The following is a 25,790-nucleotide window of genomic DNA, read 5'->3' on the forward strand; positions in this document are numbered from 1 at the left end:
TCCTCGATAAAAACTTTTCACTGCTTCTAACAACTTTCCTCCCACACCATATATTCTTAATACCTTCCACAGAGCATCTCTATCAACTCTATCATATGCCTTCTCCAGATCCATAAATGCTACATACAAATCCATTTGCTTTTCTAAGTATTTCTCACATACATTCTTCAAAGCAAACACCTGATCCACACATCCTCTACCACTTCTGGATCAGGTGTTTGCTTTGAAGAATGTATGTAAGAAATACTTAAATAGTAAATGGATTTGTATGTAGCATTTATGGATCTGGAGAAGGCAGATGATAGAGTACATAGAGATGCTCTGTGGAAGGTATTACGAATATATGGTGTGGGACGTAAGGTGTTGGAAGCAGTGAAAAGTTTTTATCGAGGATGTAAGGCATGTGTACGAGTAAGAAGAGGAAAGTGATTGGTTCTCAGAGAATGTCGGTCTGTGGCAGGGGTGCATGATGTCTCCATGGTTGTTCAATTTGTTTATGGATGGGGTTGTTAGGGAGGTGAATGCATGACTTTTCGAGAGAGGGGCAAGTATGCAGTCTGTTGTGGATGAGAGAGCTTGGGAAGTGAGTCAATTGTTGTTTGCTGATGATACAGCACTGGTTGCAGATTCGGGTGAGAAACTACAGAAGCTAGTGATTGAGTTTGGTAAAGTATGTGAAAGAAGAAAGCAGAGAGTAAATTAGAATAAAAGCAAGGTTATTAGGTACAGTAGGGTTGAAGGACAAGTCAATTGGGAGGTAAGTTTGAATGGAGAAAAACTGTTTGAATGGAGAAAAACTGGAGGAAGTGAAGTGTTTTAGATATCTGGGAGTGGATTTGGCAGCAGATGGAACCCTGGAAGAGGAAGTGAGTCACAGGGTGGGGGAGGGGGCAAAAGTTATGGGAAATTGAAGAATGTGTGGAAGGCGAGAACATTATTCTGGAAAGCAAAAATGGGTATGTTTGAAGGAATAGTGGTTCTAACATTGTTATATGGCTGTGAGGCATGGGCAATAGATAGAGTTGTGTGGAGGAGGGTGGATGTGTTAGAAATGAGATGTTTGAGGACAATATGTGGTGTGAGGTGGCTTGATCGAGTAAGTAATGAAATGGTAAAAGAGATGTGTGTTAATAAAAAGAGTATGGTTGAAAGAGCAGTAAGCGTGTTTTGAAATGGTTTGGTGACATGGAGAGAATGAGTGAGGAAAGACTGACAAAGATGATATATGTGTCAGAGGTGGAGAGAACAAGGAGAAGTGGGAGACCAAACTAGAGGTGGAAAGATGGAGAGAAAATGATTTTAAGCGATCGGGGCCTGAACATGCAGGAGGGTGAAAGGCATGCAAGGAATTGAGTGAATGAGAACAATGTGGTATACCGGGGTCGACATGCTGTCAATGGATTGAACCAGGGAATGTGAAGGATCTGGGGTACACCATGGAAAGTTTTGTGGGGCCTAGATGTGGAAAGATAGTTATTGTTTCGTTGCATTATACATGACAGCTAGATACTGAGTGTGAACAAATGTGACCTTTGTTGTCTTTTCCTAGCGTTACCTCGTGTGCATGCAGGGCAAATATTTATATAAAACTAATCACTATTCTGGATGACACTACATATTAGTGATGGCCTTTCACTTTAACATCCTTTTCTTATCATGTTGAGCCTATGTTACCCTGTTCTGTTAAATGTACAATGTTATGGCAAATTGAAAATTTTTATTCTATTGAAAGTTGTGCACATTATCAAATAAATTGTCCCCTTAACTACAGTGATGGCTTCCCTTACAAATAATGTTAACGAAATATAAATTCCATTATAGTTTTCATGAGACGTACTGTGCAAGCTGCATGACAGACCAAGTGTTCAGGAGGGGTATGATGAAGCTCTTAATACCTGTAGTGTTTAAGAGCACTTAAAATTATTAAATTATATTAACTACATACTTTCCTCATACGGTATAAGGAATGTGAAAAAAAAACATTTTACTGATTACATAATGTTCTCACAGCACATAAGGAATGTGAACAAATGATTTTACTGACAACGTAATCTCATACGGTATCAGGAATGTGATCAAATTATAACATTTCACTAACCACATAATACCCTTATACAGTAAGAGGAATGTGAACAAATCATTATAACATTTTACTGACATCATAATCTCCCCATCAGTAAAAGGAATGTGAGCAAATTCTCAAAATTATTATGAGATGACAAAAATAATGCATGGTATACATATATGATGTTGAGAAGCTATGAAGTACCTGAATGAGATATGGACATGATGATGAACTGTAATTGTGGGTGCTAAAACATCTAAAATTTTTTTAGCGATACAATAAAACTCCTTTACAAAAGAACGGAATATAAATTACATTAGGATATATTTTATGAACAAATCAGGAGAAATCACCGGCAGCAAGTGTTTGTCTGAAACAGAAGCTTAGTAAGATTTGATATCTACAATGGAAATTTACTTGTCCATACATATATTTATCATTTTCTTATACTTGATTGACATTTCCCATGTCAGTGAGGCAGCACCAGAAAACAGACGATGAATGGCCCATCCACTCATATACACTCACACACACACCCATAGTGCCATTGTACAAAGGCAAAGGGGATAAAAGTGAGTGCTCAAATTACAGAGGCATAAGTTTGTTGAGTATTCCTGGGAAATCATATGGGAGGGTATTGATTGAGAGGGTGAAGGCATGTACAGAACATCATAACCAGAGTGGTTTCAGAAGTGGTAGAGGATGTGTGGATCAGGTGTTTGCTTTGAAGAATGTATGTGAGAAATACTTAGAAAGCAAATGGATTTGTATGTAGCATTTATGGATCTGGAGAAGGAATATGATAGAGTTGATTGAGATGCTCTGTGGAAAGTATTAAGAATATACGGTGTAGGAGGCAAGTTGCTAGAAGCAGTGAAAAGTTTTTATCGAGGATGTAAGGCATGTGTATGTGTGTATGTGTAGGAAGAGAGGAAAGTGATTGGTTCTTAGTGAATGTAGATTTGTGGCAGGGGTGTGTAATGTCTCCATGGTTGTTTAATTTGTTTATGGATGGGGTTGTTAGGGAGGTGAATGCAAGAGTTTTGGAAAGAGGGGCAGGTATGCAGTCTGTTGTGGATGAGAGCTTGGGGAGTGAGTCAGTTGTTCACTGATGACGCAGCGCTGATGGCTGATTCATGTGAGAAACTGCAGAAGCTGGTGACTGAGTTTGGTAAAGTGTGTGAGAGAAGAAAGTTAAGAGTAAATGTGAATAAGAGCAAGGTTATTAGGTACAGTAGGGTTTAGGGACAAGTCAATTGGGAAGTAAGTGTGAATGGAGAAAAACTGGAGGAAGTGAAGTGTTTTAGATATATGGGAGTGGATTTGGCAGCGGATGGAACCATGGAAGTCGAAGTGAATCATATGGTGGGAGAGGGGGTGAAGGTTCTGGGAGCGTTAAAGAATGTGTGGAAGTCGAGAACATTATCTCGGAAAGCAAAAATGGGTATGTCTGAAGGAATAGTGGTTCCAACAATGTTATATGGTTGCGAGGCGTGGGCTATGGATAGAGTTGTGTGGAGGAGGGTGGATGTGCTGGAAATGAGATGTTTGAGGACAATATGTGGTGTGAGGTGGTCTGATCGAGTAAGTAATGAAAAGGTAAGAGAGATGTGTGGTAATAAAAAGAGTGTGGTTGAGAGAGCAGAGGAGGGTGTTTTGAAATGGTTTGGTCACATGGAGAGAATGAGTGAGGAAAGATTGACCAAGAGAATATATGTGTCAGAGGTGGAGGGAACAAGAAGTGGGAGATCAAATTGGAGGTGGAAAGATGGAGTGAAAAAGATTTTAAGTGATCGGGGTCTGAACATGCAGGAGGGTGAAAGGCGTGCAAGGAATAGAGTAAATTGGAACAATGTGGTATACCGGGGTCGACGTGTTGTCAATGGATTGAACCAGGGAATGTGAAGCGTCTGGGGTAAACCATGGAAAGTTCTGTGGGGCCTGGATGTGGAAAGGGAGCTATATGCCTTCTCCAGATCCATAAATGCTACATACATATCCATTTGCTTTTCTAATTATTTCTCACATACATTCTTCAAAGCAATCACCTGATCCACACATCCTCTACCACTTCTGAAACCACACGGCTCTTCCCCAATCTCATGCTCTGTACATGCCTTCACCCTCTCAATCAATACCCTCCCATATAATTTACCAGGAATACTCAACAAACTCATACCTCTGTAATTTGAGCACTCACCTTTGTCCCCTTTGCCTTTGTACAATGGCACTATGCAAGCATTCCGCCAATCCTCAGGCACCTCACCATGAATCATACATACATTAAATAACCTCACCAACCAGTCAACAATAGTCGTCCTCTTTTTTATTAAATTCCACTGCAATACCATCCAAACCCGCTGCCTTGCTGGCTTTCATCTTCCGCAAAGCTTTTACTACCTCTTCTCTGCTTACCAAATCATTTTCCCAAACCCTTTCACTTTGCACACCACCTCGACCAAAACACCCTATATCTGCCACTCTATCATCAAACACATTCAACAAACCTTCAAAATACTCACTCCATCTCCTTCTCACATTACCCCTACTTGTTATCACCTCCCCATTAGCCCCCTTCACTGAAGTTCCCATATACATATATATATATATATATATATATATATATATATATATATATATATATATATATATTATTATTTATTTTTTTATTATACTTTGTCGCTGTCTCCCGCATTTGCGAGGTAGCGCAAGGAAACAGACGAAAGAAATGGCCCAACCCCCCCTCATACACATGTATATACATACGTCCACACACGCAAATATACACACCTACACAGCTTTCCATGGTTTACCCCAGACGCTTCACATGCCTTGATTCAATCCACTGACAGCACGTCAACCCCGGTATACCACATCGCTCCAATTTACTCTATTCCTTGCCCTCCTTTCACCCTCCTGCATGTTCAGGCCCCGATCACACAAAATCTTTTTCACTCCATCTTTCCACCTCCAATTTGGTCTCCCTCTTCTCCTCGTTCCCTCCACCTCCGACACATATATCCTCTTGGTCAATCTTTCCTCACTCATTCTCTCCATGTGCCCAAACCACTTCAAAACACCCTCTTCTGCTCTCTCAACCACGCTCTTTTTATTTCCACACATCTCTCTTACCCTTACGTTACTCACTCGATCAAACCACCTCACACCACACATTGTCCTCAAACATCTCATTTCCAGCACATCCATCCTCCTGCGCACAACTCTATCCATAGCCCACGCCTCGCAACCATACAACATTGTTGGAACCACTATTCCTTCAAACATACCCATTTTTGCTTTCCGAGATAATCTTCTCGACTTCCACACATTCTTCAAGGCCCCCAGAATTTTCGCCCCCTCCCCCACCCTATGATCCACTTCCGATTCCATGTTTCCATCCGCTGCCAGATCCACTCCCAGATATCTAAAACACTTCACTTCCTCCAGTTTTTCTCCATTCAAACTCACCTCCCAATTGACTTGATCCTCAACCCTACTGTACCTAATAACCTTGCTCTTTTTCACATTTACTCTTAACTTTCTTCTTCCACACACTTTACCAAACTCAGTCACCAGCTTCTGCAGTTTCTCACATGAATCAGCCACCAGCGCTGTATCATCAGCGAACAACAACTGACTCACTTCCCAAGCTCTCTCATCCCCAACAGACTTCATACTTGCCCCTCTTTCCAAAACTCTTGCATTTACCTCCCTACCAACCCCATCCATAAACAAATTAAACAACCATGGAGACATCACACACCCCTGCCGCAAACCTACTTTCACTGAGAACCAGTCACTTTCCTCTCTTCCTACACGTACACATGCCTTACATCCTCGATAAAAACTTTTCACTGCTTCTAACAACTTTCCTCCCACACCATATATTCTTAATACCTTCCACAGAGCATCTCTATCAACTCTATCATATGCCTTCTCCAGATCCATAAATGCTACATACAAATCCATTTGCTTTTCTAAGTATTTCTCACATACATTCTTCAAAGCAAACACCTGATCCACACATCCTCTACCACTTCTGAAACCACACTGCTCTTCCCCAATCTGATGCTCTGTACATGCCTTCACCCTCTCAATCAATAACCTCCCATATAATTTACCGGCTTTCATCTTCCGCAAAGCTTTCACTACCTCTTCTCTGTTTACCAAATCATTTTCCCTAACCCTCTCACTTTGCACACCACCTCGACCAAAACACCCTATATCTGCCACTCTATCATCAAACACATTCAACAAACCTTCAAAATACTCACTCCATCTCCTTCTCACATCACCACTACTTGTTATCACCTCCCCATTTGCGCCCTTCACTGAAGTTCCCATTTGCTCCCTTGTCTTACGCACTTTATTTACCTCCTTCCAGAACATCTTTTTATTCTCCCTAAAATTTAATGATACTCTCTCACCCCAACTCTCATTTGCCCTTTTTTTCACCTCTTGCACCTTTCTCTTGACCTCCTGTCTCTTTCTTTTATACATCTCCCACTCAATTGCATTTTTTCCCTGCAAAAATCGTCCAAATGCCTCTCTCTTCTCTTCACTAATACTCTTACTTCTTCATCCCACCACTCACTACCCTTTCTAATCAACCCACCTCCCACTCTTCTCACGCCACAAGCATCTTTTGCGCAATCCATCACTGATTCCCTAAATACATCCCATTCCTCCCCCACTCCCCTTACTTCCATTGTTCTCACCTTTTTCCATTCTGTACTCAGTCTCTCCTGGTACTTCCTCACACAGGTCTCCTTCCCAAGCTCACTTACTCTCACCACCCTCTTCACCCCAACATTCACTCTTCTTTTCTGAAAACCCATACAAATCTTCACCTTTGCCTCCACAAGATAATGATCAGACATCCCTCCAGTTGCACCTCTCAGCACATTAACATCCAAAAGTCTCTCTTTCGCACGCCTGTCAATTAACACGTAATCCAATAATGCTCTCTGGCCATCTCTCCTACTTACATAAGTATACTTATGTATATCTCGCTTTTTAAACCAGGTATTCCCAATCATCAGTCCTTTTTCAGCACATAAATCTACAAGCTCTTCACCATTTCCATTTACAACACTGAACACCCCATGTATACCAATTATTCCCTCAACTGCCACATTACTCACCTTTGCATTCAAATCACCCATCACTATAACCCGGTCTCGTGCATCAAAACCACTAACACACTCATTCAGCTGCTCCCAAAACACTTGCCTCTCATGATCTTTCTTCTCATGCCCAGGTGCATATGCACCAATAATCACCCACCTCTCTCCATCAACTATCAGTTTTACCCATATTAATCGAGAATTTACTTTCTTACATTCTATCACATACTCCCACAACTCCTGTTTCAGGAGTATTGCTACTCCTTCCCTTGCTCTTGTCCTCTCACTAACCCCTGACTTTACTTCCAAGACATTCCCAAACCACTCTTCCCCTTTACCCTTGAGCTTCGTTTCACTCAGAGCCAAAACATCTAAGTTCCTTTCCTCAAACATACTACCTATCTCTCCTTTTTTCACATCTTGGTTACATCCACACACATTTAGGCACCCCACTCTAAGCCTTCGAGGAGGATGAGCACTCCCCGCGTGACTCCTTCTTCTGTTTCCCATTTTAGAAAGTTAATACAAGGAGGGGAGGAATTCTGGCCCCCCGCTCCCGTCCCCTCTAGTCGCTTTCTACGACACGCGAGGAATACGTGGGAAGTATTCTTTCACCCCTATCCCCAGGGATAATATACATATATATATATATATATATATATACACATACACACACATACACATACACACGCACATCTACACACACACACACATACATATATATACATATGAAAAATGTAAGAAACAATTTAGAAAACTGAAACTTCTAGCTTGAAATGAATGAAAAAAATGAATGTCACATAATGGTTCAACCTCTGGCTATGGAAAAAGGAAATGTATAATTTATTTACACAAACGTCAATAGTAGTTCTCATCAATATATATATATATATATATATATATATATATATATATATATATATATATATATATATATTTTTTTTTTCATACTATTCGCTATTTCCCGCGATAGCGAGGTAGCGTTAAGAACAGAGGACTGGGCCTTTGAGGGAATATCCTCACCTGGACCTCTTCTCTGTTCCTTCTTTTGGAAAATTAAAAAAAAAAAAAAACGAGAGGGGAGGATTTCCAGCCCCCTGCTCCCTTCCCTTTTAGTCGCCTTCTACGACACGCAGGGAATACGTGGGAGGTATTCTTTCTCCCCTATCCCCAGGGAATATATATATATATATATATATATATATATATATATATATATATATATATATATATATATATATATATATTTTTTTTTTTTATTATTTTACTTTGTTACTGTCTCCCGCGTTAGCGAGGTAGCGCAAGGAAACAGATGAAAGAATGGCCCAACCCGCCCACATACACATGTATATACATACATGTCCACACACGCACAATATACATACCTATACATCTCAATGTATACATATATATACACACACAGACATATACATATATACACATGTACATAATTCATACTGTCTGCCTTTATTTGTTCCCATTGCCACCTCGCCACACATGGAATAACAACCCCCTCCCCCCTCATGTATGCGAGGTAGTGCTAGGAAAAACACCAAAGGCCCCATTCGTTCACACTCAGTCTCTAGCTGTCATGTAATAATGCACCGAAACCACAGCTCCCTTTCCATATCCAGGCCCCACACGCTTTGCATGGTTTACCCCAGACGCTTCACATGCCCTGGTTCAATCCATTGACAGCACGTCGACCCCGGTATACCACATCGTTCCAATTCACTCTATTCCTTGCACGCCTTTCACCCTCCTGCATGTTCAGGCCCCGATCACTCAAAATCTTTTTCACTCCATCTTTCCACCTCCAATTTGGTCTCCCACTTCTCCTCGTTCCCTACACCTCTGACACATATATCCTCTTGGTCAATCTTCCCCCACTCATTCTCTCCATGTGACCAAACCATTTCAAAACACCCTCTTCTGCTCTCTCAACCACACTCTTTTTATTTCCACACATCTCACCCTTACATTACTTACTCAATCAAACCACCTCACACGACATATTGTCCTCAAACATCTCATTTCCAGCACATCCACCCTCCTGCGCACAACTCTATCCATAGCCCACGCCTCACAACCATACAACATTGTTGGAACCACTAGTCCTTCAAACATACCCATTTTTGCTTTCCGAGATAATGTTCTCGACTTCCAAACATTCTTCAAGGCTCCCAGAATTTTCGCCCCCTCCCCCACCCTATGATTCACTTCCGCTTCCATGGTTCCATCCGCTGCCAGATCCACTCCCAGATATCTAAAACACTTCACTTCCTCCAGCTTTTCTCCATTCAAACTTACCTCCCAATTGACTTGACCCTCAACCCTACTGTACCTAATAACCTTGCTCTTATTCACATTTACTCTTAACTTTCTTCTTTAACACACTTTACCAAACTCAGTCACCAGCTTCTGCAGTTTCTCACATGAATCAGCCACCAGCGCTGTATCATCAGCGAACAACAACTGACTCACTTCCCAAGCTCTCTCATCCCCAACAGACTTCATACTTGCCCCTCTTTCCAAAACTCTTGCATTTTCCTCCCTAACAACCCCATCCATAAACAAATTAAACAACTATGGAGACATCACACACCCCTGCCGCAAACCTACTTTCACTGAGAACCAATCACTTTCCTCTCTTCCTACACGTACACATGCCTTACATCCTCGATAAAAACTTTTCACTGCTTCTAACAACTTTCCTCCCACACCATATATTCTTAATACCTTCCACAGGTATGTATATATATATATATATATATATATATATATATATATATATATATATATATATATATATATATATTGAGTGAGTATTTTGAAGGTTTGTTGAATTTTTACCAAGGATGGAAGGCATGTGTACAAGTAGGAAGAAAGGAGAGTGACTCGTTCCCAGTGAAGGTTGGTCTGTGGCAGGGGTTTGTGATGTCCCTTTGGTTGTTTAATTTTTTTTATAGATGAGGTGGTTAGGGAGGTGAATGCAAGTTTTGGAGAGAGGGGTGAGTATGCAGTCTGTTGAGGATGAGAGGGCCTGGGAAGTAAGTCAGTTGTTGTTTGTCAATGATACAGCTCTGGTGGCTGATTTGAGTGAGAAACCGCTGAAGCTGGACTGAGTTTGGAAAAGTGTAAGAGAGGAGAAAGTTGAGAGTAAATGTGCTTGGGCTTGGATGTGGATAGGGAGCTGTAGTTCGGTGCAATACACATGACAGCTAGAGACTGAGTGCAAATGAATGTGGCCTTTTTTTTGTCTGTTTTCCTGGAGTTACCTTGCTGAAGCATGGGGTAGTAATGTTTTTTCTGTGGGATGGAAGGTGGAATCACAATTCAGTACGAGTTTAGCTAACTGTATCTAATAAGTAACATTTCTATACATGTTAAACAAAATCATCTGAACTCCAACAGAATTGTGATTTCATCTCCATAACTATCATCACGGACTAGCGTGATCAACATCTGGTTTGGAAAAAGTCTTGGGAGTAAAATCAGGGGTTGGTAAGAGTACGAGTTAAGGAAGGAGAAGCACTATTCCTAAAGCAGTTGTGGGAGTGTGTGACACAGTGTCGAAGTAAATTGTGGATTCATGTGGGTAAAACTGAAAGCGGATGGAAAAAGATGGGTGATTATTGGTGCTCATGCACCTGCTCATGAGAAGAAAGATCTTGAGAGGCAAGTGCTTTGGGAGCAGCTGAGTGAGTGTGTCAGCAGTTTTGGTGCATGAGGCAGGGTATTAGTGATGGGTGATTTAAATACAAAGGTGAATAATGAGGCAGTTGAGGTTATAATTGGTTTATATGGGGTAATCAGTGTTGTGAAGGGAAATGGTAAAGAGCTTGTGGATTCGTGTGCTGAAAAAAGACTAGTGATCAGGAATACCTGGTTTAAAAAGATATATATACAAGTATATATGGATGGGGTTGTTAGGGAGGTGAATGCAAGAGTTTTGGAAAGAGGGGCAAGTATGCAGTTTGTTATGGATGAGAGAGCTTGGGAAGTGAGTCAGTTGTTGTTCGCTGATGATACAGCACTGGTGGCTGATTTGGGTGAGAAACTGCAGAAGCTGGTGACTGAGTTTGGTAAAGTGTGTGAAAGACAAAAGCTGAGAGTAAATGTGAATAAGAGCAAGGTTATTAGGTACAGTAGGGTTGTGGGACAAGTCAATTGGGAGGTAAGTTTGAATGGAGAAAAACTGGAGGAAGTAGAGTGTTTTAGATATCTGGGAGTGGATTTGACAGCAGATGGAACCATGGAAGCGGAAGTGAATCATAGGGTGGGGGAGGGGGAGAAAGTTCTGGGAGCGTTGAAGAATGTGTGGAAGTCGAGAACATTATCTTGGAAAGCAAAAATGGGTATGTTTGAAGGACTAGTGGTTCCAACAATGTTATATGGTTGCGAGGCATGGGCTATAGATTGAGTTGTGTGGAGGAGGGTGGATGTGCTGGAAATGAGATGTTTGAGGACAATATGTTGTGTGAGGTGGTTTGATCAAGTAAGTAATAATAGGGTAAGAGAGATGTGTGTTAATAAAAAGAGTGTGGTTGAGAGAGCAGAAGAAGGTGTTTTGAAATGGTTTGGTCACATGGAGAGAATGAGTGAGGAAAGATTGACCTAGAGGATATGTGTCAGAGGTGGAGGGAACAAGGAGAAGTGGGAGACCAAATTGGAGGTGGAAAGATGGAGTGAAAAAGATTTTGAGCGATTGGGGCCTGAACATGCAGGAGGGTGAAAGGCGTGCAAGGAATAGAGTGAATTGGAACGATGTGGTATACTGGGGCCAACGTGCTGTCAATGGATTGAACCAGGGCATGTGAAACGTCTGGGGTAAACCATGGAAAGTTCTGAGGGGCCTGGATGTGGAAAGGGAGCTGTGGTTTCAGTGCATTATACATGACAGCTAGAGACTGAGTGTGAATGAATGTGGCCTTTATTGTCTTTTCCTAACGCTACCTTGCGCACATGTGGGGGGAGGGGGTTGTTATTTCATGTGTGGTGGGGTAGCGATGGGAATGAATAAAGGCAGACAGTATGAATTATGTACATGTGTATATAAGTATATGTCTGTGTGTGTATATATATGTATACATTGAGATGTATAGGTATGTATATTTGTGTGTGTGGACATGTATGTATATACATGTGTATGTGGGTGGGTTGGGCCATGCTTTCGTCTGTTTCTTTGCACTACCTCGCTAACACAGGAGACAACGACAAAGCAAAATAAATAAATAAATAACATATATAAGTATGAGAGATGGTCAAAGGGCACTATTAGATTACATGTCAATTGACAGGTGTGTAAAAAAGAGACTTTTGGATACTAATGTTCTGAGATGGGCAGCTGGTGGGATGTCTGATCACTACCTTGTGGAGGCAAAGGTGAAGATTTGTAGAAGTTTTCACAAAAGAATAGAGAATGCCAGGAAGAAGAGAGTGGTGAGAATAAGTGCTCTCAGAAGAGACTTGTGTGAGGAAGTACAAAGAGAGATTGAGTGTAGATTGGCAAAAGGTGAGAGGAAATGACATGACTGGAGTGGATGACGAATGGGAAGTATTCAGGAAAGCAGTGATGGCATGTGCAAGACATGCATGTGGCAAGAGAAAGGTGGGAGGTGGGCAGATTAGAAAGGGTAGTGAGTGGTGGGATGAAGTAAAGTTGTTATTGAATGACAAAAGAGAGGCACTTGGATGCTACTTACAGGGAAGGAGTGCAAATGACAGGGAGATACATAAGAGAAAGCGGCAGGAGGTCAAGAGGAAGGTGCAAGAGTTGAATCTGAGAGCAAATAAGAGTTGGGATGAAAGAATATCATTAAACTTTAGGGAGAATAAAAAGATGTTTTGGAAGGAGGTAAATACTATGCATAAGACAAGAGAACAGATGGGAACATTGGTGAAGGAGGCAAGGGGGAAGTGATAATGCGTAGTGATGAAGTGATAACAGGTAGTGATGAAGTGATGAGGAGTGAGTATTTTGAAGGCTTGTTGAATGTGTTTGATGACAGAGTGGCAGATGTAGGGTGATTTGATCAGCGTGCTGTGAGAAGTGAGAAAGTCAGGGAGAGTGGTTTGGTGAAAGGAGAAGAGGTGATAAAAGCTTTGAGGATGATGAGGTATGGATGATACTGCAGTTGAATTTACTAAGAAAGAGGTTGACTGTGTAGTAGATTGGTTGGTAAGGATACTGTGTATGTATGGATCATGGTTAAGTTCCTGAGGATAGCCAGAATTGTGTTCAGTGCCACTGTACAAAGGCAAAAGGGATAAAAGTGAGTGTTCAATCTAAATGAGCATAAGATTGTTGAGTATTCAAGGAAAATTGTATGGGTGGGTACTGATTGAGAGGGTGAAGGCATGTACAGAGCATCAGATTGGGGAGGAGCAGTGTGGCTTCAGAAGTGGTTGAGGATGTGTGTGGATCAGGTGTATGCTTTGAAGAATGTAAGTGAGAAATATCTAAAGAAACAGAAGAATTTGTATGTGGCATTTATGGATCTAGAGAGGGCATACGACAAGGTGGATAGAGATGCTTTGTGGAAGGTCTTAAGAGTATACAGGGTGGGAGTTAAGCTGCTAGAAGCAGCGAGAAGTTTTTATCAAGGGTGTAAGACATTTGTATGAGTGAGAAGAGCGGAGAGTAATTGGTTCCAAGTGATGGTTGGTCTGCGGTAGGCATGCGTGATGTCCCCATAGTTGTTGAATTTGTTTATGGATGGGATGGTTAGGGAGGTAAATGCAAGAGTTATGGAGAGAGGGATGAGTAGGCAGTCTGTTGGGGATGAGAGGGCATGGGAAGTGAGTCAGTTGTCATTTGCTGATGATACAGCACTAGGGGCTGATTCGAGTGAGAAACTGCAGAAGTTGGTGACTGAGATTGGAAGTGTGTGAAAGGAGAAAGCTGAGAGTAAATGTGAATAAGAGCAAGGTTATTCGGTTCAGCAGGGTTGAGGGACATGTTAGTTGGGATGTAAGTTTGAATGGAAAAAAGTTGAAGGAAATGAAGTGTTTTAGATATCTGGGAGTGGACTTAGCAGTGAATGGCACCATGGAAGTAGAAATGAGTCATAGGGTTAGGGAAGGGGCAAATATTCTGGAAGATGAAGAATGTGTGGAGAGAACATTATCTCGGAGAGCAAAAATGGGTATGTTTGAAGGAGTAGCAGTTCCAACAATATTATATGGCTGCGAGGCATGAGCTATAAATAGGGCTGTATGGAGGAGGGTGGATATGTTGGAAATGAAATGCTTGAGAGGACAATATGTGGTGTGATGTGGTTTGATCAAGTAAAAAATGAAAGGGCAAGAGAGACGTTTGGTAGTAAAAGGTAAGAGCTATTTCCTGTGTGGTGGGGTAGTGACAGAAATGGATGAAGGCAGCAAGTATGGATATATACATGTGTATATATGTATGTATATGTAAGTGTATGGGTGTTTATGCATATATACGTGCATATGAGCGTTTAGGCCATTCTTCGTCTTTTTCCTTGTGCTACCTCGCTGACCCGGGAAATAGGGGTTAAGTGTAATATATATATAACAGACATCAGTTACATAAAAAAAGCAAGTATCTCTAACATAGCACTATGAGAGTAATTAACTGAACAACAGCTCACTTATTGATGCACAGTATAAAGTAAAACCTTTTCCAAGATATCTAAGCTTAACTGAGGCTCCTTCTGTTATGCATTTGAATATTATGAACATTGTCAAGAGAGCAGAAAACAATTAACCAATCTTACTCTTAAAAGTCTGGAGAAATACATCCTGTACATGCTGGTTGAACAATTATAAATCGGTATCATATTATAACTCAAAAATTATATGCCACATCACAATCTTATCATTAAAATGGACCCTAGCTAATTCTCGGTAAATTATCTATTAGGAATCTGAGGCCTCCATCAACACTTGAATCTTGTCAACATGAATCTTGGACAGTAATGCGTCAAAATGTTCCAATTCATCACCACTGCTTATACTGAAGGTAAGGTTTAAGAGTATGAGGTAACAAGACATCCTCCCAAGTTGCTATATCCCCCATGGCTCGCCTCACAGACATACGGGACAGATGAAGCAGAGAAGGAACCATTGGTGGGGCAAGGAAGAAAACAACACTTCCAGATGCATGTCTGTTGAAAAGAAAAAAGGAAATGTATATCTATTTGTAAGAACTTCTTTTCCATCTATCCAGTCTTTTTTTTTACTCTAAAAAAAAAGTGGGGGTTGGGGGGACCAGCCCCATCCTCATGGCCCATACAAAGTAAATTACCTGCCAATAAATACCAGCATAGAACCCAATATACATGCAAGTTTATGTAAATGATTTTAATAAGTATCACTACAATACATATAGTGGTTACCCTACTGTATTACTGTATAAAGTGGGGACCCTACTGGTTTACTGTATAAAGTAGGTACTCTACTGCTTTAACATATAAAGTGGGAATTCTTATGTTTTACTGTATAAAGTAGGAATCTTAACATTTTACTGAATAAATTGGAAACAATATTGTTTACTGTATGAAGTGGAAATTCTGTTTTCCTGTATAAAGTGGGAATCCTAATGTTTTATTGTATAAAGTGGGAATCCTACTCTTTCACTTTATATGGTGGTAGCCCTACTGTCTTACTGTCTAAGATGGTGTATACCTAGTGAAGTCTTTGGCGATCTTCTACCCCAACAGCATGGGCCCAGCCCATGCTGCAGAGTTGGCTTACTGGCTGAACAAGCTCTTGGAAGCTGAAGCTAGCAGGCTCACACAGCTTCTACAGCTTGACTGGTCAGGTACACTTTGTAGGTAATTGTCTAAGGCACTCTTAAACTTCACTGTGCTTTGCATGGTGTTTCTGATGATTGCAAGTAAAATGTTTGAGTCTTGGGCCCTGGATGTTTAAGGTGTTTTCTCTTTTTGTGCATATCCCACCATCCTTTTTTGTGAAGGCAAACTTTTTGTTTTTGCTTAAGGTTAGATCGCTGGACACTATTCTAATCTCCCAGGTCTTTCACATTGTGAAATGTCTGTGTCTATTCAGCATTCAGGCCTGTTCTTCATTTCTTCATTTTCCCTATACTAGAGGAGCTGAAAGTTATCTGCAATGAGAAGCATATTGTTCTTGAAGGCCCAATAGATGACTTTGTTTATGTCTGTAGCCTGTCAGTATCCTCTACTGACATGATTTTCAAACTTATTTTTGTATCATCTGCAAACAATCATTTAGAACTGTGGCTTCTGTGTGCATAAATGTCAGATATAAGAATAAGGAAAAGGAGGGGTGAAAGTGTAGTTCCTTTGGGGAATAAGCATTTCACTGTAGAGGTATTGTTTACAACTTCATGCTGTGACCTGTTAGTACATCCAACTTCTAGTTTTATTGGTTATTCCCATCTTTTACATTTTCAATGCTATGACCCCATGGTCAATTTATCAACTGCTTTTCTAGTCTTTACAAATCCTGTCAGCATTTTGTTTTCCAGAGCTTCAACAATCTTCTTATAGTGGTCAAGCAACTAAGAGATACAAGATATACCTACCCTAAGGCCAAGTTGAGTGGTCAAGCAACTAAGAGATACAAGATATACCTACCCTAAGGCCAAGTTGTCCTGGGTTATATAGATTATCTATTTACATAAAGTCAGTCAGTTTACCTCTTAGGACCCTAACAAAGATCTTAATAACATGCAATATTAGTGCAATCAGTCGACAGTTTTTGCAAATGCTTCTGATGTACACAGGAGTACAAAGGAATTCAAATAGTAACAGAACACTGAGACCCTTCATAGCTGTTTGTGACAGTGGTAAATATCTGAAACTCACAGAATAGTGTGGTAAAAGTTAGAGGGCACAAATAATGACAGTCAAGGTTTCCAAATGTTAATCATAAAAAAGTACTTCGCCTCATTAAAGGTAAATCGTTTGCTCATGACTTTGTATCTATTACCACAACTAAAATCAGATGAATTAAGTCTTAGGTAACTTGATAGATCAAAATTATCAAAGCCCTTGATCATTTTAAATACTTGTATTAGATCACCTCAGCACCTCCTTTCTAGCTAAACAGATTCAAGTCATTTAATCTGATCTCGTAGGATTTGTTTCTAAGTATTGGAATCATCTTGGTAACTTGATGCTGTACTCTCTCTTTTTTAGGTAGGGTGACCAAAACTGAACACAGTATTCAAGATATGGATGAACCCATAAATTGTAAAGAGTAAGGATGATTTCCCTGGTCTTACATTTGAACTTGAAGGGTCTACCTATGAAAGCAAGAATTTTTTTCATTCTTTTCACTGCTTATGTGCACTGTCTACTTGGTTTTAAGTCACCAGAGATAATTACGCCTAGGTCTTTTTCCTCATTTACCTTTTACAGTTCAACAAAATCCATACTTTACCTTGACTTTTCATTTTTACTATCAATATGTATACTCTCTCTTTCATCCTTTCCTCACTCATTTCCTCCATATTTCCAAAATATTTCAGGACACCCTCTTCAGTTCTCTCATACATGTTCCCCTTACTACTGCACCTCACTCTTCTATCACGTCTTCTTTGATCAAACCTCCTTACACCACATATTGTCCTCAAACAGTTCCTTTCCAACACATCCAATCTATTCTTTACATTTTTGTCTAAGGACCGCAACTCACTTCCCTGTAGGACTGACAGGACAACTATACCATCAAACACACCCATCTTTTCCCTTGAAGACAGTGACCTTTCTTTCCACACATTCCTCAGTGAACCCCCTCATCCATGTTATGGCTTACTTCAACTCCTATGTTCCATTTGCTGCTATATTCACACCCAGGTATCTAAAACACTCTACTTCCACTACGTTCGCCACTGAAACTAATGCTCATGATAACCTCTCATTTCTCTGCTAACTCTAATAACTTTGCTTTTATTCAAATCAACTCAACTTTCTCCTTTCATACACTCTCCCAAACTCAGACACCAGCTTCTGCAGTTTGTCATTTGAATCTGCCAATAGCACCATATCATCAGCAAACAACTTACTTACCCCCTAAGTACCCTAACACCTGCAGACTAAATACCTCCTCCTCTCTCCAAAATACTTGCATTCATCTCCCTCAGTACCCCATCCATAAACAAATAAAACAGTCATGATAACATCACACACTCCTGTAACAGACCCACCTTCACCTAGAAATACTCACACTCCTCTCTACCCACTTGTACACACACTTTACTCTTGATAAAAGCTCCTTACTACTTCTAATAGTTTACCTCCCCACACTATGTATTCATAGCAACTTACAAAAGTATCTCTATCAACCCTATCATATGCTTTCTCCAGATCCATAAATGTCATACACATAATCTTCTGTTTCTGTAAGTATTTCTCATACATATTTTGCAAATCAAACACCTAATCCACACATTTTTACCATTCCTGAAACTACATAGTTACTCCCCAACCTGATGCTCAGTGCATGCCACCACCTTTGCAGTCACCACTCTTCTATACAGTTTACCAGATACAGTCAACAAACTAATAACTCTGCGATACAAACACTCACTTTTATCCCCCTTACCTTCATATAGTGGCACTAACCATGAACTATACGTACAATGAAAATCTTAACCAATCAACAATGGAGTCACCCCCTTTCTAAAGAAATTCAATTGCAATACCATCCACTCCAGCCACCTTGCCACATTTCATCTTATAGAGAGCTTCTGTCAATTCTTCTATGTTCACCAAACCACTTTGTATGAACACTTCACATACCTCCCTGACCCAAACACCCTAAATCTGCCACCCTATCATCAAACACATTCACTCCATTAGTTCACCTCATTACTGCCTATCACTACTTACCCATTTGCCCTCATCTCAAATGTTCTCATTTATTTCCTTGTTTTTCCTCACATTTCTTAACCTTTTTCCTAGCAATCTTACTCTTCCTGAAGTACGCTGATACTCACTCATCCCAACCCCTATTGCCCTATTTTTCAGCCCCTGCACCTTCCTCTTACCTTCCTCTTGACTTCATGCCGCTTTCCCTTGCACATCTACCAGTCATTTGTACTCCTTCTGTGTAAGTACTGACCATACATGTTTCTTTACTCTTTCACTAGCAAGTTTACTTTGTTATCCCATCTCTCACTACCCTTTCTCAATAGCTAAACACTTCACTTGCACATTCCATCACTGTTTCTCTAAATACCTCTCACTCCTCATCCATTCCCCAAACTTTGTTAACTCACCTTTTGCCATTCTTCATTCAATCTCTCCAGGTATTTCTTTACACAACTCTATATGTAAGCTCACTTTCACCACCCATCACTTCCTCTTTTCTGCTGTCACCACCCATCACTTCTTCTTTTCCAAAAACCTTTACAAATCTTTACCCGTACCTCCATAAGGTAAATGATCAGACATCCCAACAGCTGCCCCTCTCGGCACATTACCTTCCAAGAGTCTCTCTTTTACATACTTAGCAATTAGTGCGTAATCCAATAATTCCCACTTATCATCTTTTGTAACCACTCATGTATACTTATGTATGTCCATTTTTTTAAAGTCAGGTATTCCTAATCACCAGTCCTTTTTCAGTGCACAATTCCATAAGATCTTCATAATTTCCATTTAACCTCCTGAATACCCATCCCATGCCCCACAATTATACGCTCAACTGCCACATTACTCACTGTCACACATAAATCACCCATCCCTGAGTCACTTGAATCAAAACTGATGACACAATCACTCAGATGTTCCCAAAACCATCACCTCTCATAATCTTTCTTCTTATGGCCAAGCACATAAACACTAATAGTCATCCGTCTCTCATATCCCACTTTCATCTTTACCCACACATCAATAAGGAGTGCACTTCCTTACCCTCTTTCACACATTACCTCAACTCCTGTTTCAGCTGTAGTGCTACCCCTTCCATAGCTCTCAAACTCACACTAACCCTGACTTTACCCTTTAGATATTCCCAAACCATTCTTCCCCTTACCTTTGAGATTTGTTTCACACATAGCTGCAGCATCCAGGTACCTTCCTCAAATGTACTCCTATCTCTCCTTTCTTCTTATCTTGGTTACATCCACACACATTCAAGACATCCCAGCCTGAGCATTCATGGAGGATAAGCACTCCTTGTTTGGGACCTTCTTCTTTTCCATACATTAGAAATTGAAATACAGGATGGGGAAGGTTTCTAGCCTTGTTCTTGCCCCTTTTAGTCCCTTTCTACAACACAGGGTAGAATAAAAGCATTTTGAATTATTTTGTAATTCAGTAATGGTTCTTTCCTCTACTTCCTTTTCCTTTGTTTCATATGGTGTATGTCCAATAATTCATTAAGACAGGTTTCCTCTCCTTTCCTGGGTGAATTAAGGCTTCTTCAAAAGGTCTGCAATTCTTTTTTGCTTCCTGTATGGAATTCATCTTTCTTGTTTGACTCTAGACCTTTTGTGTTTTCTTCTTGCTGGTATATGCCTGTCACATGTTTGGAGTACCAAATTGATCATATAGGTCACATCATTCAAACACTCTTCTGTTTTGGTACTTAGCAGGATTTCACATTGTGGTGCAGAAATCTCATTGGTCACATCTTCCCATTTCATCTGTTTTGCAGTTTAGCATTCAAACTTGTTTTTACTTCAATTAAGTTGAGATCTGAGGATAAGGTATTTGTGATGGTGATGTCACATATTACGTCCACATCAACTGCAATGATTAATTCCAAGGTTTCTTTCTTCTAGCTGGTTTTGTTATTTGTTGACTGAGGGAGAACTTGCCATTTTTTTTTAAAGCTCCAGTCATGGACAAAAGTCCACATCAAGGCCAGGCCTTAACTGAAATACAGAGAAAATTAGAAATGGAAAAAGAAAAGACAAGGGAAAGTACACATGCTCCCCAACATATGATCTATGCGAATTACGACCATCTGTACATACAACCAAACAAAACTATAAATGAAATCTGTAAATATAAAAATTACACTTAGTCGTATGACCACCAGTGATAATGTCTGCGTGCATAGGATAGTGAATGTCAGACGATCCCAGGACTGTGCACACCACAGCATCTCTCTCAGTTCTCCTCTCAGTTACCATTCAGTAACCGCATTATTCAAGTGAATCTAAAAAAAATTTTGGGCTGGATTAAACCATTTTCGTATTAAACCCCAAAGAAGATGACGAGCAAGAGGAAAAACCCATCACATGTTGACAGATCTGGCAAGAAGCCAAGGAAGATGCTAGACTTGGAAGTGAAAATGGAGGTAATCATCCAATATGAAGGAGGTAAAATAGTTAATGTGACTGCATGTGATCTACAGTTGTCCCATCAATGGTCTCAACGATTGTAAAGGACAAATGAAAAAATAAATAAAAGCAGTTAAAGGTTCAGCACACATGAAGTCTATGATAAAAACAAAGCAATGACAAGGGCCCATCCATGAAATGGAAAAGTTGTTGATGCTGAGGATGGAAGATCATATTCAAAGACATGTTGCACTAAGTTCACTAACAATGCGGGAAAAGATTAGAAGTCTTTTTGAGACTGAAGGAGTGAGCAGAAGAGGATTGTATCAAGAACTTCACAACAAGTCATGGTTGGTTCTATATATTTAAAAGAAAATAAGCTCGTGTAATGTTTGAGTCACAGGTAAAGAAGCAAGTGCTGACAAAGGAACTGTTGAAAAGTTCATTGTAAGTTTGGATGAATCAATCCATGAATGAAAGAATCTTAAATGATTGGTAAGAAGAAACTACAGAATCTTGTAATAAATCTGGTTAATAAAAAACAAGATAATCATGATAAAAAATGAGTAGGATAAAAGAATACTGAATAGGTATATGAATTCTACATGCCATGTTGACATACATCCATTTTGAGATATGACCAGTTGGTCAAAGCAGAACTCGGACTTATGTTGGGGAGCATCTGTATTTACGAATTTTGGAGGAAGTGAAAAACCTGTCTTTTGAAACGTGCCAGGTCAAAGTTAGTGGGTAAGATATTAAAAGAAAGAGAGTTCCAAAGTTTCAACGAGAAGAGAAAGAAGCAGGTATCAAAGCGGACCACCTTTGAGTTGCTGATGGCCATACAATAATCCTGTGACGCAGCAGCTTGCTGAGTATTGCGTGGTCAAGCTAGTGGTGTGGGCACACAAGCAGCCTCCTCTGGGGAGCAAAAACAGTAGTAATACCTCGCAAACGCGGAAGACAGCAAAAAAAAAAAAAAAAAAAGTAATACCTATTATTATTATTCCCTGGGGATAGGGGAGAAAGAATACTTCCCACGTATTCCCTGCGTGTCGTAGAAGGCGACTAAAAGGGGAGGGAGCGGGGGGCTGGAAATCCTCCCCTCTCATTCTTTTTAATTTTCCAAAAGAAGGAACAGAGAATTGGGCCAGGTGAGGGTATTCCCTCAAAGGCCCAGGCCTCTGTTCTTAACGCTACCTCGCTAATGCGGGAAATGGCGAATAGTTTGAAAGAAAAAGAAAAACCTATTATTATTATCATTTTGCTTTGTCGCTGTCTCCCGCGTTAGCGAGGTAGTGCAAGGAAACAGACAAAAGAATGGCCCAACCCACCCACACACACATGTATATACATACACGTCCACACACGCAAATATACATACCTATACATCTCAATGTATACATATATATACACATGCAGACATATACATATATACACATGTGCATAATTCATACTGTCTGCCTTTATTCATTCCCATCGCCACTTCACCACACAAGAAATAACAACCCCCTCCCCCTTCATGTGTGTGAGGTAGCGCTAGGAAAAGACAATAAAGGCCCCATTCATTCACACTCAGTCTCTAGCTGTCATGTAATAATGCACCAAAACCACAGCTCCCTTTCCACATCCAGGCCCCACAGAACTCTCCACGGTTTACCCCAGACGCTTCACATGCCCTATACAAGAGAAAAAGTGAACCAACACTGCAGAGTAGGGCAAGGGGGGTCAAGTCTGGAAGTTAGCCTTGAGAGAGTTTATACGTCGGTCCAATTTCAACTCAACTCTGTCAATTAAGGATGCAGAGCTAAAACCACCCCAAATGTGAGAGCAATACTCCAAACAAGGATAAATAAATCCCTTAAATAAACGGAGCAACTTAAACGTTTAGAAGAGAAGAAGCTTTGATATCTAAACAGGACACCCAATTTCTTATAGGCAGATTTCGCTATTCCCTTAATATGGGGTTTCCAAGAAAGAGTGGATGTTACAGTAATACCAAATATGTTCACTGAGTCCAGAGGTGGAATTACAGAACCATCAAAGGAGAGAAGGGAGTTGTGAGGAGTTTACTAAAAAGAAATGGGTAGAAATTGGGATCTTGGAGGCATTAAACTTTAACAAATTTTGGGTAACCCACTGAGATATCCTGTCCATATATGAGCTTAGTGAGGATACTGTGTCAAGAAGAGATGCATGAAGTGAAAGGAGAAGGAGCATAATTGAAGGATATGGATGAATGCAGTGTTGAGCTGTCAGCATATGTCTGCATTGGATTATTTGTGAAGGGTAGGAAATCATTGAAAAAAGGAGAAAAAGTGTATGGGACAGGCCAGAAACTTGATAGCATTACTGTTGATGGAGAAAAGGGGGAGGCTGATCCAATAACAGCCACAAATGTAGAATGGCCAGAGAAGAAGCTAAATATAAGGAGCAAAGAGAGGGAGGGAAGCCAAAAGAGGGGAGCTTAGAGATGGGACTTTGATGCCACACCCATTCAAAAGCCTTAGATATGTCAAGGCCAACTCTACACGACTCCCCAAAATCTTTCAAGGATGATGACCAAACATTAATAAGATGGGAATGAAGATCACCTGTGGATCTTGCCTCACAGAAGCCATACTAGTGATCAGGGAGACAATTGTGTTTTGTGATTTTCGAAGTGTCTAAGGATATGGGAGTTGAAGAAGGATTCAAAAACTTTGGAAATGAAAGGTGTCGACGCAATAGGACGATAGTTAGAGGGGTCGGAACGGTCACCCTTCTTTGGGATGGGATGTATCAATGCATGCTTCCAAGGAAAAGCAAAAATTTTGGTTTTTAAAAAGGAACAGAACAGACAAGCAAGCATAAGTGCAAGTTCAGAGGCACACTCTTTCAGTACACAGGGATGGATGCCATCGGGACCATAAGCCTTGCTTGTGTCCAGAGAAAGAAGTGTTTTTTGGACAGTATGAAAAGAGATTACAGGGAAAGGCATAGGATTAGTAAGAGAAGCATCTGGGGGTTAAGGAATGTTAGAAGCATCGTGGGTAAAGGAATGTTAGGATCATCCAAGGTGGATTTAGAATAGAAATGGGAACCAAAGAGAGTATCTTTGTCTAAGGGGGAGACAGTTGTAGTACCATCAGAACAGGAAAGTGAAGGAAAGGTAGAGCAATAGAAATTGCTAGAGATGCCCTTAGCTAAAGACCAGAAAGACCTATCAGAGGATGATGGAGAGGTTATTGCATTTCCTTTGAATATAGGAACACTGCCTCATGGATAACATACTTGCAGCAATTACTGGCTGTGATAAAAGCAGAATGGGAGCCAGAGTAAGGTGAGTTTTTCCAGCCTGATATGCCTGATCCCTTGCCTGAATGGCCTCAGAACATGAATGGGTGAACCATGGATTTGGTGAAATGGTCATCTTGGAGGAAGAGGGGATAAATGCTTCTACCCCTGCAAGAATAGCTTCTGCTGTGTGTTTGGCAAAAACAGAAACATCACCATGTAAGACAGTAATTTACCCAAGGAGAGTCAGAAAAGTTACAAACGTTATTCCTGTCAGCTTTGTTGAGATGCCATTATTTACACTTAGAAGGGGCTGCGGAGGGGAACGTGCCATTAGAATAGATACATTTATGACTGTGATCAGATGAACCAATTTAGGGTGAGATTGTGTATTCACAGAGGGATGACCTAGAGGTGAAAAACAAATCCATAATATTAGGAGAGTGGTCACAGTGGTCAGGAATATGGGTAGGATGGGAGATGATTTGCTCTAAGTCATTGAGAATGGAGAACATGAGGGCTTTTACTATCCGTATGGGAGGATTTCAACCATTCCCTATGGTGAATGTTGAAATCCCCGAGGTAGAGGATCTCAGCTTACTGATGAGAGAATGTCACAGTCTCAAGGCAGGAGTTTAGATAGTCCATGGATATAAAATATGTAGAATTAGAAGAGCAATAGGTGAAACAGAGGAAAAGTGTGGTAACAGGGAAACAGACCATGAGCTACATAGCATCAAAGTTTGGGGACTGAAGGTTCTTGAGGTGTGCAACAGATGTGTTGCTGTTTTTTGAACTGGAATTGTGAGTGGAGGTTGTAGTTAGATATAAAAAGGGACAATTGAGAAAATCATTAGACAACTGTGTCTCAGAGAAAAGTAAGATACTAGAAGTACTAGACTGATGGTGTTCACAAATGTTGGTATAGTGAATAGTAAAAGAAAGAGGTCTAACAGAGAGAGAAAGATCATGGGAGGGGGCAGTACTACTACTGCCACAGCTCTCCCTCTCTTTGGCAGTAGAGTCAGGTAGAATCTAAGTGATTCTTAGCACCCCATGATGCCAGGGACTA

General features: G+C 40.5%; 1 protein-coding gene across 5 annotated transcripts in view; it reads right to left on the reverse strand.

The window, feature by feature from the left end:
- Positions 1 to 1,150: 1,150 nt before the first annotated feature.
- LOC139765620 (WD repeat and SOCS box-containing protein 1-like) overlaps positions 1,151 to 25,790 on the reverse strand; it is a 193,098-nt gene continuing 168,458 nt past the window's right edge. For 4 of the 5 annotated variants that reach the window (XM_071693289.1, XM_071693287.1, XM_071693290.1 and 1 more), the window contains one exon: positions 1,151 to 15,326. In XM_071693289.1, the coding sequence (XP_071549390.1) occupies positions 15,161 to 15,326 (166 nt within the window). In that variant the 3' untranslated portion in view covers positions 1,151 to 15,160. Of the gene's footprint in view, positions 15,327 to 20,195; positions 21,032 to 25,790 lie in introns of those variants that run through there. The other variant, XM_071693291.1, reaches the window with a different exon arrangement.

The sequence above is a fragment of the Panulirus ornatus genome, chromosome 55, assembly GCF_036320965.1.
Source record: "Panulirus ornatus isolate Po-2019 chromosome 55, ASM3632096v1, whole genome shotgun sequence".
In the NCBI taxonomy this organism is placed as follows: Eukaryota; Metazoa; Arthropoda; class Malacostraca; order Decapoda; family Palinuridae; genus Panulirus; species Panulirus ornatus.